Consider the following 17,455-nt stretch of genomic DNA (forward strand, 5'->3'; position numbering starts at 1 on the left):
TGCTTCTATAAAATCCTTCTGTGGCAGAATCAGAACCAGAGTGTTTGCTGGGTGTAGATGAAGTTATGTTAGCCCAGTCTAAGCTGCTCTAGAAAGAGAAGAGGTGGCCAGTAATGAAGTGTCTCTGGGGTCCTAATTACACCAGGTAGAAGAGACACCAGTGCCCAGAGCAAAATATTGCTTTCACACCGCCATTACAGCAGAAGAGAGGACCGTTTCTTTATCAGAGTAATCCCTCTGGCATCAATAATTTATCTGTGCTGTCACACCAAGGAGCCTGTATTATAAAGCAGCTCCTCTCTATGCGTGACGGCACAGGTGAAAGAGGACAAACATGGCACCGCTTTGTCATGTGGATCTGATTCATGGACTGGCCAGAGAAAAGTAGATGTGTGTTTAAAGCCTGAGTCAGGTTAACTCTGCTTATATGTTGATGTAAAGGTGAGTCTGCTGAAAGACTGATGTTTGTGCTGCGGTGCCTGGCCGTGTGAAGATAATCAGACATTATGTGAAAAGCATGGAGCAGTATGATGCCAGGTGACTCTGGTGTGATGTTAGTATCGCACCGTGGCTGTTTGTCTGGAGATAATCTAACCCAGGTCATTTAGAGGCAGGGTCTCTCCCTACAGCAGCGTAGGGATGTCCAGATCAGCTGTTTTTGTGGCTAGTACGTTGGTGCTGAACAGCAGTGGAACAGGTACACCTTTTCTTTCTCCATGGAGCTGTACGTTGTTTTCAATCCCATGATCCTGAATGTCTGTTGGGGGCAGGAAGTGAGTGACAGCCAGTAAGAATGAATGGGACCTACTGCACAGCACTAAATGGACGTGAACGCTGCTGTTATCAGAACATTTCTACGTACAACACCAGTGCTACTTTATACCAATACTGGTTTTCACCACAGTTTAGCTGATATTCCTGGGTATGGCAGCTTTGTGCGGCGCCACTCTTAGCCGAGCCTGCAGCATGGCTCGTTTGCCTCACTTCTGCCTTCTGCATAACGCCGTCTCTGCCTCCTCCCCACCAGGTAGTAGATGTCATGCTGCCTCCGCATCCTCCCGTTTCCGGATAAATCTTTGTCAGGAATGATGCGGCACGCTTCCTCTGCAGTAGTCAAAGAAGAATAATCCACAGAATGTCAGTTCTAGTGTGAGTGTGTCTTTGTTTTGCTGCCAATGATGGACCGCCGGGCCGCTGCGCCAGTACGCACTGCCGCCATGCTACCTCAGTAGGTAGCATTCAGTAGTCTCCTGTTGATCAAAGACAAATGGGACCTGGAGTCGTGTTCACAACTCCTGAACTCGTTCTTTCATGGAGCACCCCGACCTTGACGACACAACATGGCGACTGAGAGCAAGAAGTGCAGTCAAAGCTGGGATTTTGACCTGTTTTCAGGACCTTTTGCTGGCTCTCCATACATTTTTAGAGATTGTAGACACAGCGCCTCCCTGTGGTTGCCTGTAGTGTAGCAACAGTCCTGTACTGCATGAAGGACTGAGTTACGTTGTTTAAACAGTCAATGTTGCTAAAACGAAGACTGGCTAACACAAGAGCGGCTTTACCGGGGGCGTCCATCTTTATCAGACTCATCGTGGTCGGGACAGAAGGAACATCATGGTTACGACCTACGACTTTACGACCATGAAAGGAACGCAGTGAAAGTTCACAGTTCTGGCAGTTTCTGTGGTTAAACTGTGATGTTCGCAGCGTGGGGGATCGTCATGTTTTCAAGGGCAGAAATAAACACTGGATTTCTCTGTCAGAGAGGCACAACAGAGATGGGCTGCTGTGTTGATTGGCTAGGACTCATGAGACGTCTTGGGACACTTTCTCACCTGAATGTCGGGGGGGATGTTGGTTTGGGGCTCAAATTTCAGCGTTGTTGCACTTTCCTGTGGTAACGGTGGACTTGGCCAGCCGAACTGAACTGGATAGCGTGGAGCAGTTAGACGTTCATGATGCTGTCGTTGTAAACTCAGAGCAGTGACGAAGAAAAGGAGACGCAGGAGAAGAAACGGGAAATCCGTCTCCTTCTGCCCGTCTGTTCTTCACATAAACACTGAAACAAGGAGGACTGATGCTGTGTTAACACCTGTTTGAGTGTGTTCAATGACATAAATGTAACCGTCAACCATTAGCTTTAGCATTAGCCACGTCCTGCCTTTGATCCACGCGTTGGCTTGCTTTGCTTTCACACTTCAAACAAACCGAACCAGGGTTCATTTGGATGCGAACCGAGACCCCTGTTTGAAAGTGGACCGGAGTTTACTTGTTTGGTCTGCACCAGCACCAGCTTTCACAGATGAACCGGACTATCCCAGGAAACGGACCAGAGTCGGTTTAAAGCGGACCTGGTTTGAATGCTGGTCATACATTAGACGATTTTTACATCTTGAGATTTTAAAAACGTGAGACCACAGACATCAGGACAATTTCATACAATTTTACGTCTTAAACCCACAATCTAGACAACAGTGAGTCTGCTCAGACCACACACCTGCCCACCTGCCCAGGACCTCATGGGGTCACCTGACTTCAGAAGAATAACGACCACGGATGTCTGTCTACCCTCTGAGACACCCCCTCACAATAAGCTGTCCTGGCTGTCTCAGTCGCAGTGAAAACATCCTACTTAGGCAAATCTGGCCTCCAGTCAGGCTTAAAATCCTGTAGTGTGTCCTATGTCCAGCCTCAGCCAATCAGAAAGTGTTGTGGGCGGGACATTAGGTAAGAGTATGTGAGGTAGAGCTGTCACAGAGGAGCGGACACACATAGAGCAGAGCCAAAATACAAAAATTTAATCATATCGGTGGAATAAAACTGCGATTACAGACAAAATGCCAACTATCCGTGCTGATCATCGACCAGCCCAATAACTGGTCGACTCCTAATATGTGGATTTTGATGGTCCTCTGTTTTTGTTTTTCTTCTGCAGTCGTGTTGGATCACGGGCTCTGTGGAACCTCAGTGAGACATGCTTAGTGTTGTGGTTGTGCTCTCACAGTTTGGCCCAGTCCTCCCTAATGTCTGTGGTCTCATTCATTTGTAAAACTGCCATCAGGTGAGTGGCCAGCCTAAGACATTAAACAGGTGTCTGCTGGGACAGAAACGCCGCTGTGTTAAAGAGGGAGCTCACCCTGGAGGCAAACATTTGCACATCCTTGACAGTCTGCAGGGTGGATTATGAAAGGAGCAGCAGGGATTATTATGAATACCAGAAGCTGAAATCAGATCCACTCGCTCTGTGTACGGCCTCGCAGTGTGGAACAGGAGGACTTACACGTGAAGGCATGCTTGGCACGGTCACCTGAGAGAGGAGCCTGGGTCAGATCCAGAAGATGCTGGAGGGATCATGGATCCCGTTGGCATGGGTCCGTCCTCTGATGGGGTTTGGAGCTGAAGGCCGGGGGGGGGGGTGGATCTCATGGCTGTGCCAACAGTGGGTGTGTGTCTGGATCTGCATTCACAGATCACTCTATTAGGTACACCTGTTCAGCTGCTCATGAACAGAAATATCTAATCAGCCAGTCACATCGCAGCTACCAAAGTAAATAGAGTCCCATTTCTCCTCCATTCTGACACTCAGCGCTTCGCCTGGACCGTGTCTACATGACTGCACATGTTAGTAGTGTATGTTTATTTCTAAGATACTTGTGTCAATGAGCAGTACCTAATGAAGAGATGGGTGAGTGTGCACAGGCAGTTGGTTTAAAACACGTTTGTCATCAGTGAGCAGATGTATGTGTGAACCATCAACACTTCAAATCTACAAACTCCTGACTGAAGTGAAGGGAGGATTTTTTGTGGCTTGGTGTTCCTCTGGTGAAGGAAGAAAATAAAACATCAAACAGATGGGACTGTGGTTGATGATGTGATGTGGTGAGGACTTCCTCTGCTCTGAGTCACTTCAGATAGTTCCCAGACCATTCTAGAGGCCTTCAGCACAAACCAAGGCTCAGCACAGAGCTCTGATAGCAATCAGCAGCTCCAGTGATGAAGGAAATCAGGATTTAATGTCATTCACATAGATCATGTATTTTCCTTATTTTGCTGATGATGTAATCACGTAAAGAAAGGTGTGATTGGCTGTCCACACACAGACGAAACGGTAAGTGTTTACAGATTTGTTGACTCTGGGACCCGGTTTGAAAAAGTACCAGAGGCTGTTTTCTGTCACGTATCACTCTGCTAGGCTAATGGTAGCATCAGTTATTGGCTGTCTGATTGGTCAGGGGTGCCGCCTGTGTTTGCAGGCTGAGCTATCAGATGTCGAAGCTTTTAGAGCACATTTATATCCACACAACGTTCAGAATTATCTCCTGGAGTCTACAGATAGAAATCCATACCAGCCGAATGAACGTGACTTTCTGACTTTTACAGCTAATTCAACATGAAGAGAAAGCTTTTCTAAAAGAACTGTTCCTTTTAATTCCATTTAATTAGAATAAACACGACTTTCCAAAAAAGTTGGAGCACAGTTAAATATAGATAAACAAAGTGCAACAATAAGCAAATCTCATGAACCCATATTTTACTCACAAAAGAACAGAAACAACATATCAGATGTTGAAACAGACATTTTGTAATTTCATGGAAAATATTAGCTTGGTCTCAGTTTGAAGGCTGCAACACATCTCAAAAACATTGGGACAGGGTAACAAAGGCTGGAACAGAAAGTGGTACTAATAACCAGCTGGAGGAGTGTCTTTGCAGCTAACTGGGTTTATCTTTGATTGACAGACTCAGACTTTGGTTGATGCCATCCACTCTTCCCTGCTCCTGGATGGGGAGTCTGTGTACAGCCTGGTGGCCAACCCGCTCCTCCTCCTGCTGGCCAGAGTGATTCTCACCAAGTGCTCCTCTAAGATGAAGAGCCTTCAGGTAAGAGCGCCTCAGCAGCACTTCTTCATCAGATCCACTGGAGGTTCTGAGAATGGTTGCAGTAAAGTCCCAACCAAAGCACTGCAGCAGGAACAATCCTGGAAAACCATCAATATTTTAATTTATACTGAATAATCAAACATGAGTTATCAAACATGATTTCTGGTTAATTTTATAGCATCTGTGTGGAAATTCCAGTGGTTAGATCAGATTAGTAACATTCAGGTAAAGGCAAAAGGAAGCTAAAGTTTATCAGCGCTGGTTTAGATCAGTGGGAAGAGCAGACCCCCATAAACAGAGGCTGAAGTCCTCACACGTCTTGGGACTGTTTGTCTTCCTCCTCTCTCTTTCCTCCAGTCTCTGTCTCTCCTCAGCTGTCCTGTCTGAATGAAGGCTAACCCCCCCCACAACCCCTCCTCTTTCTGCTGTAGCGAGTCATCTTTCAATTGTTCAATACAGCTAATTGATAAATACATTTATTTAGCAACACTTTTAATCATTTATTATTTAGATTTTATTGATTCCTTGTTGCTGGCCTATATAAAATCTTCAGTATTTAAAAAATTCGGACTTTTGGAGGATCTGAAAATCTTTGCCAATCCTTCTAGCACACATGGCAGAACTAGTGAACTAAATCAGTGTAAGATGTCATGCTGCACAGAAGATTTCTGCGAGAGTTTTCTGCCTCAATGACCATCAGTCCTCTAGAATTTAACCATTTAGAACAACTCCTGGACATTTACTGAGACCAGTAACCTGCATTCACAGCAATGAGACCTAAAGCACTGTTGAACAGCATCATGTCTGCTTAAAAACAGGACACAGACTTCTTTCTGAATCTAACCCAGGTCCCATAGAAACCCAGCCCGACGGTAGATCAGGGTTCTTACCCTTTAAATACAGCATGGTAGACTCATAGATCACATGACCAGAGCCTGGAAATGAAGACTTTCAGTAGTCTTTGTCTAGGCCATTTACCCAAACATGATGAAAATGGCTTTAACACATCAACATTAGCAGCACCTAGCTTCGCTGTTAGCTCTAAGTTAGCCTGTTAGCACATTAGCTGCTACCATAGCCTAGCAGCTAACAGCTGAATACCATCCTCCACTGATACACTGGAGAATCTCCCAACAGACACCTAACCAGTGCTCTGCCATAGATTTACCCACACATCAAAGTCCGCTACACCCCTCTGCCCGGCAGTGTCCCTGCCCTCTCCTGTCCCGGCCCTGTCCCGGCCCTGTCCCGGCCCTGTCCCGGCCCTGTCCCGGCCCTGTCCCAGCCCTGTCCCAGCCCTGTCCCGGCCCTGTCCTGGCCCTGTTCTGGCCCTGTCTTGTCCCTGTCCTGTTCCTGTTTCGGCCCTGTTCCCTGTCTTGTCCCTGTCCCGTTCCTGTTTTGTTTCTGTTTCCTGTCTGGTCCCTGTTCCGTCCTGTTCTGGTCCCTGTCTGTCCCTGTCTGGTTCCTGTCTGGTCCCTGTCCTGTCCCTGTCCCAGCCCTGTCTGGTCCCTGTCCTGTCCCTGTCCCAGCCTTGTCTGGTCTCTGTCCAGTCCCTATCTGGTCCCTGTCTGGTCCCTGTCTGGTCCCTGTCTGGTCCCTGTCCTGTCCCTGTCCCAGCCTTGTCTGGTCTCTGTCCAGTCCCTGTCTGGCCCCTGTCTGGTCCCTGTCTGGTCCCTGTCTGGTCCCTGTCCTGTTCCTGTCCTGTTCCTGTCCTGGCCCTGTTCTGGTCCCTGTCTGGTCCCTGTCTGTTCCCTGTCTGGTCCCTGTCTGGTCCCTGTCTGGTCCCTGTCCTGTTCCTGTCCCTGTCCTGTTCCTGTCCTGTTCCTGTCCTGTTCCTGTCTTGGCCCTGTTCTGGTCCCTGTCTGGTCCCTGTCTGGTCCCTGTCTGGTCCCTGTCCTGGTTCCTGTCCTGGTCCCTGTCCCGGTCTGGTCCCTGTCTGGTCCCTGTCTGGTCCCTGTCTGGTCCCTGTCCTGTTCCTGTCCCTGTCCTGTTCCTGTCCTGTTCCTGTCCTGTTCCTGTCTTGGCCCTGTTCTGGTCCCTGTCTGGTCCCTGTCCTGGCCCTGTCCTGGCCCTTTTCTGGTCCCTGTCTGGTCCCTGTCTGGTCCCTGTCCTGTTCCTGTCCTGGCCCTGTTCTGGTCCCTGTCTGGTCCCTGTCTGGTCCCTGTCCTGTTCCTGTCCTGGCCCTGTTCTGGTCCCTGTCTGGTCCCTGTCTGGTCCCTGTCCTGTTCCTGTCCTGGCCCTGTTCTGGTCCCTGTCTGGTCCCTGTCCTGTTCCTGTCCTGGCCCTGTTCTGGTCCCTGTCTGGTCCCTGTCTGGTCCCTGTCTGGTCCCTGTCCTGTTCCTGTCCTGGCCCTGTTCTGGTCCCTGTCTGGTCCCTGTCCTGTTCCTGTCCTGGCCCTGTCCTGGCCCTGTTCTGGTCCCTGTCTGGTCCCTGTCCTGTTCCTGTCCTGGCCCTGTTCTGGTCCCTGTCCCAGCCCTGTCCCAGCCCTGTCCCAGCCCTGTCCCGGCCCTGTCCTGGCCCTGTCTTGTCCCTGTCCTGTTCCTGTTTCGGCCCTGTTCCCTGTCTTGTCCCTGTCCCGTTCCTGTTTTGTTTCTGTTTCCTGTCTGGTCCCTGTCCCTTTCCTGTCCTAGCCCTGTTCTGTTTCCTGTCTGTTCCCTGTCCCGTTCCTGTCCCGGCCCTAAATTGTTCCCTGTCTTGTCCTTGTCCTGTTCCTGTTTCGGCCCTGTTCCCTGTCTGGTCCCTGTTCCGTCCTGTTCTGGTCCCTGTCTGTTCCTGTCTGGTTCCTGTCTGGTCCCTGTCCTGTCCCTGTCCCAGCCCTGTCTGGTCCCTGTCCTGTCCCTGTCCCAGCCTTGTCTGGTCTCTGTCCAGTCCCTATCTGGTCCCTGTCTGGTCCCTGTCTGGTCCCTGTCTGGTCCCTGTCCTGTCCCTGTCCCAGCCTTGTCTGGTCTCTGTCCAGTCCCTGTCTGGCCCCTGTCTGGTCCCTGTCTGGTCCCTGTCTGGTCCCTGTCCTGTTCCTGTCCTGTTCCTGTCCTGGCCCTGTTCTGGTCCCTGTCTGGTCCCTGTCTGGTCCCTGTCTGGTCCCTGTCTGGTCCCTGTCCTGTTCCTGTCCCTGTCCTGTTCCTGTCCTGTTCCTGTCCTGTTCCTGTCTTGGCCCTGTTCTGGTCCCTGTTCTGGTCCCTGTCTGGTCCCTGTCTGGTCCCTGTCCTGTTCCTGTCCTGGCCCTGTTCTGGTCCCTGTCTGGTCCCTGTCCTGTTCCTGTCCTGGCCCTGTTCTGGTCCCTGTCTGGTCCCTGTCCTGTTCCTGTCCTGGCCCTGTTCTGGTCCCTGTCCCAGCCCTGTCCCAGCCCTGTCCCAGCCCTGTCCCGGCCCTGTCCTGGCCCTGTCTTGTCCCTGTCCTGTTCCTGTTTTGGCCCTGTTCCCTGTCTTGTCCCTGTCCCGTTCCTGTTTTGTTTCTGTTCCCTGTCTGGTCCCTGTCCCTTTCCTGTCCTAGCCCTGTTCTGTTTCCTGTCTGTTCCCTGTCCCGTTCCTGTCCCGGCCCTAAATTGTTCCCTGTCTTGTCCCTGTCCCGTTCCTGTTTCGGCCCTGTTCCCTGTCTGGTCCCTGTTCCGTCCTGTTCTGGTCCCTGTCTGGTCTCTGTCCAGTCCCTGTCTGGTCCCTGTCTGGTCCCTGTCTGGTCCCTGTCTGGTCCCTGTCCTGTTCCTGTCCTGTTCCTGTCCTGGCCCTGTTCTGGTCCCTGTCTGGTCCCTGTCTGGTCCCTGTCTGGTCCCTGTCCTGTTCCTGTCCTGTTCCTGTCCTGGCCCTGTTCTGGTCCCTGTCTGGTCCCTGTCTGGTCCCTGTCTGGTCCCTGTCCTGTTCCTGTCCCTGTCCTGTTCCTGTCCTGTTCCTGTCCTGGCCCTGTTCTGGTCCCTGTCTGGTCCCTGTCCTGTTCCTGTCCTGGCCCTGTTCTGGTCCCTGTCTGGTCCCTGTCTGGTCCCTGTCTGGTCCCTGTCCTGTTCCTGTCCTGTTCCTGTCCTGGCCCTGTTCTGGTCCCTGTCTGGTCCCTGTCTGGTCCCTGTCTGGTCCCTGTCTGGTCCCTGTCCTGTTCCTGTCCTGGCCCTGTTCTGGTCCCTCTCTGGTCCCTGTCTGGTCCCTGTCTGGTCCCTGTCCTGTTCCTGTCCTGGCCCTGTTCTGGTCCCTGTCTGGTCCCTGTCCTGTTCCTGTCCTGTTCCTGTCCTGGTCCCTGTCTGGTCCCTGTCTGGTCCCTGTCTGGTCCCTGTCCTGTTCCTGTCCTGTTCCTGTCCTGGTCCCTGTCTGGTCCCTGTCTGGTCCCTGTCTGGTCCCTGTCCTGTTCCTGTCCTGTTCCTGTCCTGGCCCTGTTCTGGTCCCTGTCTGGTCCCTGTCTGGTCCCTGTCTGGTCCCTGTCTGGTCCCTGTCCTGTTCCTGTCCTGGCCCTGTTCTGGTCCCTCTCTGGTCCCTGTCTGGTCCCTGTCTGGTCCCTGTCCTGTTCCTGTCCTGGCCCTGTTCTGGTCCCTGTCTGGTCCCTGTCCTGTTCCTGTCCTGTTCCTGTCCTGGTCCCTGTCTGGTCCCTGTCTGGTCCCTGTCTGGTCCCTGTCCTGTTCCTGTCCTGTTCCTGTCCTGGTCCCTGTCTGGTCCCTGTCTGGTCCCTGTCTGGTCCCTGTCCTGTTCCTGTCCTGTTCCTGTCCTGGTCCCTGTCTGGTCCCTGTCCTGTTCCTGTCCTGTTCCTGTCCTGGTCCCTGTCTGGTCCCTGTCCTGGCCCTGTCCTCTAGGGGGCCTCCTAGCCCCGCCTACTGTGTTATCCTGCCTTTGATTTGATCATATTTTATTTTTAAGCACTAAAATAATGACACACTTTCTGCTTTGGAAATCTTAATACTCCTTTGTTTCTGTAGTTTTTTTGTGAGTAGAGGTTTTCTGGTTGCTGTGTGGTCACCAAGTCATGTGACCTGAGAGCGGAGAGGCATGAAGGAGAGTAAAACGGATGAGAAATGATGGATCAGTGAGTGGAACTAAGAAAGGCAAAAAGAGAAAAATAAACTGAGACAGACGAAAGAAGACATTTGAAAGATATTTCCACTTTTGCTCATACTTGTCGCGTTGTACATGTGAACGAGGAGGACCCAGAGCCAGACGAAGGCCCGATTGCTTGCAAAGAGGTGGGAGTTGGGAACACATTGGCGGGTACGCATATTTAACCCCCATTTTTTCCCATTAAAGTTTTAAAAGTGTAAGATACATATGTCGTTTCTAGCAGCCACTTTAGAAGAAAACACGTTTAAGCCACATCTCTGACTCTGTGTGCCTCTCATCTCATAATGTCAGACAGAAATAAATGATTTTGTTTGGGAAAAAACAACAACATCCAAACAGAAAATGAAGTGAAGCATCAGAGGAGCAGCGGTGAGTTTGAAATGACATTTATTTTACAGTACGAGATCAAACGTTGGCGTGGTGCGCGTTATCAGACAGACACGTAAGGGTTAATGCCCGACGAGGTGTCCAATTATCAATTATCTGATAATTGGACACCTCGAAGGGCATTAACCTGCTTATACCGTGGTCACTTGCCAACAAAACTAATTAATGAAACTACTAATTTAGGATTTATACGTTTTGTGATCAAAATAGAAAGTTTTACTAAAACAACTTTTTTCCCCTAGCAATGCCTGAGGGCCTGACTAATAACTGGAATAGCCATTCCAATCCCATAACGTTCTTAGGGAATGTAAACATTATTCACTACTCCAGTAAATAGGACGGGCCATAGATACCAAGTCACAATGGAACAAAAATATAGTCCGCTCAGCGCACTCTCTGAACGGATTTATCAATGAAATGACATGAAAATGAGTGAGACGGAGAGTCATGTGATCAGGCTATAAACTGTAAGTGAACACAAACAGTCATCTGATAAAAATCTCAGTTTTAGCTGTTTGAATTCACAGAATAATTCCTCCTTCAGCACTACGAGGTCACAGACGTGAACCAGAGCTGTCCACGCCCGCAGGTGCCGATTGTCCTTCAGACACGTCAATATTTATCAGATATTATCGTGCCGGTTTATCAGAAGCGTTTCCTTTGGCTCTACACAGAAATAATGGCTTCTTTTCTTTTGTTTGTGTTATTTGAATCTTCTGACAACAGTTTACAGCAGTTAGAACAGGAGGAAGTGAGTTTTTTGCGACACTCACCTCTCAGAGTTAAGGTGATGGAGAGAAGACGTACGTCTGTTAGCAGAGTCGGTTTGCTCAGCGTTTCTAACGTGCATATCCAGAACTAGACCGAATTATTAACGGAGGAATAATCACACAGTGGGGCATCCGCTCTGCTCTAACTGGATCTCGCGCTCCCTCTCTGAGAGGGAGAAAACTTTATTGACACACGTCAATAGACACACAGCACATGCGCATTTTGTCACATATATCCAGCGCACATCAGTGGCTACTGTCGCTGCTCATTTACATGTAAACACAGAACAGAAGCTCTCATTACAACTGAGAGCACATAGTCCTGTTTATGTCCGTCTTAGGTTACAGGTCTTAAACCTGGAGTCTGTCATTTTATTTGTGTCAGTAAAGTGACGGTTGATGACGGTCTATAGGCTCCTGGCAGCGTTGAACTCCCTGCTCAGAAATATGACTGTTGCTATAGTTACTCCCAACGGAGTAACGGCTAACGGCTGCTGCGCATTAATTTGGAACAGAGAAAAGATTTTTTTGACTGGGACTACTTGAGAAGTTCGAAAGGTGTCCGTATATCAGAAGTTAATTGACAACAATGGAATTTCCAGAGCCAATCAGAATCAAGTATTCACCAAGACCATGGTATAACTTTAAATAAATCAGCTCAAAGCTAACAGATGAACTCTCTTCTTTACCGTACTTAGAGGAAGTCTGTCTGTATGTGTTATCATTAGTTATCCGTTACCACACCTGTTTGACTGTGAATTGTTTATGATTGGTTCAATGAAAAGACTTCGCCGCAGCGCGCGCACTGCATGTCCAGGACTGAGACTTTTTGATTTCTAGCACAAACTTAGTCCAGGATAATGAATCCAGCTGTCAGACAGAACAAGACCAGCACAGACTGGTGTTCCTCCACTAATTTAATTGTTTCCTTGGATTATTATTTGAAAGGGAGAAAACAAGCGCGTATGGATGATGGAGGCATTGCTATTGCACACGGGGAGATTTGTTGAAAATAAACACAACATCTGTTCGAAAATAATTTGTTTAACCTGCTAAAGAGTGTAAAGATCACTATAGTCTCTAATAAAAGACTGGGGCAGTCTTATATAAACAGCTGGGATGTGCAGAATTGACCGTAATATCCGTGCGTCATCGTTCTCCGTCTCATCATCTACATCAAATAAATGTAAATTTTGCATCTGCATATTATCAGGGCTCATTCTTTAGTGAATTGGTTATAAAAAAAAGGGGGTAGTTTGTGGGCACAATTCTCGTGCTAAAGTCTGTGCAAATAATCTCAGTGGATCTGCCCATGCTATGGACATGCATGTCAGACGACATTAGAGAGTGAAATGAATTAGGGGACGAAAAGATGACATTAGACGGGCCAGAGAGACTGTTCCAGTCTGATCAGTGATGTTAAAGAGGACAGAATAGGAGGTCTGACTGACTGATGACACTAAAAGTTACTGTCTCATACTGTATTTAACACGGATTTATGCAATTATTGATCTCATAGTGAGAGGAAAACATCCTAAACATCCTGCTGACTTCTAATAATCAATCCTCTGAGTCAACTGTTATTAAAGGCACTTTAAGGATACCAGCAGTTTTAATGTTTTAAAAGTAATAATCCAATTTCAAAAAATGCTTAATTTTTTTCTCCATCTATTAAACATTTGTAAGCTTTCTAAAATGTAGATCTCAGGTGACACTTTGTCCCGGTGACAAAGCCAAGATAAAAGCTAGACATCATTGGTGGATAGGTTAAAAATGTATAAAAACCCGTATGGATAAGTTTATGACTTTTAGTAAGATCTTAATTTCAGTGATGTGGTGGAGGAGTTTCCAAGAAGAAAGGCATAAAAGACGACCATTGCATAAGCACACTGGTAGAGGACGCCAGTCTATAAAAGTGATCATCTAAATCACACAAATGTGGAGGTGATGACATGTGCTTGTGCTTTTTAGTGTGACAGGGCCAGTGGTTCCCACAGTTTATCTGTCTAAAAATTTAAATATTTTTTGCCCCCTTTCCCTTTAATAGTTTTTTTTAAATAGATGGCTATACATCTATATAAATGTAAAACTCTATTACACATTATTTGCTCATATAATGAGCATTTCCTTCAAACATAAATCTGCAACATGTAGAAATAAATTGTCAGTGTTTAAGACCAAACTAAAAAAGCAGCATCCCACATTTAAACTTAAAGAGGAAACATTTAAAAGTGACACAACATGCAAATTCCAAATCTTTAGCATGTAAAAGCATCAGAGCTTTAAATAAACTCAGTAAGTGGACGATCTCCTCAGCATTTAATAACATCATAAAAATGTTCCCTAGAAGGTCAGGCTAATACTTTTAGTCTGGCTTATTTCATCACTTGTATGGGCTTAGTTTGTGTGAAAGATCCTCTTAAACTCAGGCTGCAGCTTTTAAGGAGCTGCTCTTTGTTCAGAGATGTGATCTGTGTTGTCTTGATTGAGGATCCTGCAGAAAAAAGTCTACCTAACACAGGAAGGATGTGGCAGAAAAAGGAGTGTAGCCACGGCTAACCTGTTATGAAGTGCGTTATTTACTACTGACGATGTTACTGCTAGCCATGAACGCATCACTGCAAACATGAGTGAATCTGTAACAGATCAGGTACAGGTGTTGTCTTTAAGGTTGTGATCAACAGCTGCAGTCTCTGATCACAACCTGAACCTTGGTGTGTAAATCCTGTATAAACTACAGGTATTTCCACAGGCTGCGATTCATACAGTAATCTGTAACAGTACAACGTATGTGTGGTGGAGGGGTGGGTGGCGCGTGATAGGGTAGTCCTTGGGGGGCCTCAGGCGTTCTAAATCCGGGCCTGCCCTCCACACAGATGGATCCAGACTCTGCTACACAGTCGACATTCCCAGTGAAGTCTTCAGTAGCTCTAAACTTCCTCAGAGATGAGATTTGTTTGATGTCGTTCACATTATGGGGGAATGTTAGAATTGATATTTTAACCAGAGCTCATTTTCTTTTTCCTTTTTTTTTTTGTACTTGATTTTTATTATTTTTCAGACAAAACGTAACATCAATAACAACACCAAAACATAATAAGACATTGCCAGACATAAAATATCAAAATTACAGGTTTCAATACAAGTTACATGGGGATTTTAACACATTTAACTGTAAAGTAGTCAGAGCTTATAGTAAAGGAGTGGTATATGAGTCACAACAATATGAATGTCCACGGCAGACCACCAGGGATGTCATTTATTCTTCCAAATATAGTTTTTAACACATCTTTTTATATAAAAGTCTTTTTTCAGTCTCAATAAGGGAGTCAACCTTTCCAACTCATGAATTTCCTTAATAATATCAACCCAATTACCTGTTGTGGGGGGATCTATCTGTAACCATTTATGAGTTATGGCCTTTTTTGCTGCTACTGTAAATATTTTCCACAAGTATCTATCAGATCTTTTTATTTCTTCGGGTAAATCACCTAAATAAATTGATGTAAAACTCAAGGGAACAACTGTCCAGAAACTGCAACCAGAGCTCATTTTCATGTATAATTTCTATCCTGTCTGCACTGCATGTAAAAATCCTAGGAGCTTAATAATTGATATAAATGGTTAGCACTTTGTCATCCTCTGACCTACGCTCTCTGAAGGTCATCGCTTCTTCAGGGCCAAATGAACGTGGAGTCACACAGGGCAGAAATCATTGTTGTGCTGAGGTCAGATGATGTGCATTGCCACAAACATGACCAGTAAACACGGAGCGAGCCACACGGCCGCTCTGCTAAAGGTGATTTAGTGTCAGTTTGCTCTTTAAATGCTAATGAGCGATGGGGGAATTAATTACCAGCATCATTCTCCTTTAAGCCGGGGCGCTCGGGCTCTGAGAGCATAACTGAAGCAACACTCCCCATGATGCTTTTCACTCTCCTCCTGTGAGTCCAGCAGCCGTATTACTCTGCTCACAGCCCATTGAACAACAGTAAATATGGAGGAGAGGCTCTGCTGGTTAGAGGACAGGTGTACACGTGTGCTGACATGATGAATATGTGTGTGAACATGCTTGGTTAGAGCGTCTGTGTGGATGGAGGATATTGATTCAGTGAGACAGACAATTAAACCTCCATGTAACCACGCTACAGAGGAAGAGGGTCAGCTTGCATTGAAAATGAGGGTGGAGAAATCCTCCCTGACACACAAATAAGCGCCTTTCCATAGTCCACTTGTACTCTGCCGGTGCTCAGCGAGAACAGCGGGGTTCAGGGGGGTGAGGGTGTTTGGGTGTAAAGTGGAAGCATAGCACTTACATGGCTGCAAGACATTTATTTTTTTCTCCCTGCCTCTTTGTGTTCTGGTCAGACGCTGAAAGCCGAGGAGTTAGCGGTTTTCAGAGCGTGGTCAGCACTTTGAACCACTCGGGCTGTTTGTGTTTATTTGTGCCTAAGGGGCCTGAGGAGCAGCCTTCTCTGTTTATTTATTAACCTAAACCGTGGTTATATAACGCCACGAAAGAGCACCAAATATTCACTTTAATACAAAGCTCTGAGATGTCTGTAAGCGAAAAGGATTCATTTTTGTTTAAGGGGAACAAGTTTTTCCCCAAAACTTCTGATAAAGTCAAATTTATGGACTAAAAGTCACAATTCTGAAAAAACCCACCAGAAATCAGAGATTAAAGTCAAAACTCTGCAAAAAGGTAAGAAATCTGAAATAAAGACAGAACTGACTTTTCCCTCCCAGTTCTGATCATTTTATCATAATTCTGACTGGAATATTCTTTTTAAGACAGATTTTTTTATTTTAAATTTTCAGAACTAAGAATTGTGGGAAAGTATTATAAATGTTATTATTTCATGGGGTAAAATGTTGGTTTATAAGGTGACCGGGTCTTTTGTCTAAACATCAGATTTCAGGGCTTCAAAAACACCCGTTTATAGAAGAAAATTCCAGTAAAACCAGGGAAAAGGGGAAATCTGAGCCCATGCTGTCTGATTGAACGGCTCTTTTCTTTATTGACATTCGTCAAAAGTGTATTATTTTCACACTTTTGTGAATGTTAGAGGGCTTCACAGTGTTGGTTTATTGTGTGCTTTCTTTCCACTCAGTAACCAGTCAGTGTTGGCGCTCTGTAAGGAGCCTTTTCAAATAACCTGGCCTTAAAAGGAACCCTGCACGATCAGACAAGTTCATCTTGTTGGATAGATATTTGCATCTCTCATATACATAATGAACTAAGAAACTCACAAGATACCTGCATTTTGAGTCATCTGAGTTTATAAATTCACCAGGAAACCGCCATGTTTTGGTCCCGTTTGGTTCCCGCTGGCGCCGTGACGTCGCAGTTCCGCAGTGATCCTCTGCAGTATCCTGTTTCAGACTGGCAGCCAGTGTTAGGGCTGATCTCAGAAACGCAGCACATCTCACGCATGGAGGATTCTAAAATTAGAGGTCTCTTCTATATTTGCACCACGAGCAGTTATCTGTTCATCTAGACAGGAAAATGATAAATACAGAGCCATATTGACCTTGTTGTAGCAAATATGTACGTCCACACGGGTAGAAAATGTTTGAAATCAGTTTCTTTATGAACCAGATGAAGGCCACGAGCTAAAATGCGTCTGTTTAATAAAGTTGTTACCCAAACTTCTCTTCTTTGTGAGGCTCTCTGTTTGCTCACGGTTCAGGTAAAGATAAACACAATACGAACGGACTTCCGGTTTGCACCTTTCAAAGTAAAAGTCCGCTTTAGCATTTCTTTAGAGAAACTCCGTTCTATGTACACAATACTTTTATTTTGAAAAGCCCCCAGCACACTTCCACTATACACTCAATGTAGTCATTTGACGGAGGTTTACTGAGGTAAAACTTTGTAGGAATGACAGAGCTTTGACAGCAGGGAGACAAAACCAACACGCCGCGAGCTCATGTCAGCACCAGCTGCAAGCAGAAAGACCGTCTGAAAAACGGTTACTGCTCAGAAACGGAGAGGAGCGCTGCGGAACCGTGACGTCATACTCCGTGACGCGGATGAAAACATGGCGGTCTCCTGGTGAGTTTATGAGCTGAAATGTACTCAAACTGCAGATATGTGGGATATTTAGTGAGGATTTTAGTTTAATATACATTTGAGACACACAGATATCTATCCAACAAGATGAACTTGTCTGATCATGCAGGATTCCTTTTAAAAGCCTTTAAAATAAACACACCATGGATGTTGTGGGTGTTAGTGAGTCATTTTGTATATGCACTCCTGTGTATTTCCTAATGTAAACAGTGCTAATCCCTGGATTTGACTGAATAGATACACTGAAGCTGGCTCCAGTTCTAAGTCATGGTTCCAGGTTCATAAAAGGTCGACAGCATAAACTCAGAAATGCT

The 17,455-nt window shown here is 46.6% G+C and overlaps 1 protein-coding gene across 1 annotated transcript in view; it reads left to right on the plus strand.

The window, feature by feature from the left end:
- ttc27 (tetratricopeptide repeat domain 27) overlaps window positions 1-17,455 on the plus strand; it is a 158,072-nt gene that overhangs the window by 30,122 nt on the left and 110,495 nt on the right. Inside the window, exon 4 of the mRNA XM_041789755.1 lies at window positions 4,741-4,881. Within this exon, the coding sequence (XP_041645689.1) occupies window positions 4,741-4,881 (141 nt within the window). The remainder of the gene's footprint in view (window positions 1-4,740; window positions 4,882-17,455) is intronic.

This window comes from Cheilinus undulatus, linkage group 6 (genome assembly GCF_018320785.1).
Source record: "Cheilinus undulatus linkage group 6, ASM1832078v1, whole genome shotgun sequence".
Classification (NCBI taxonomy): Eukaryota; Metazoa; Chordata; class Actinopteri; order Labriformes; family Labridae; genus Cheilinus; species Cheilinus undulatus.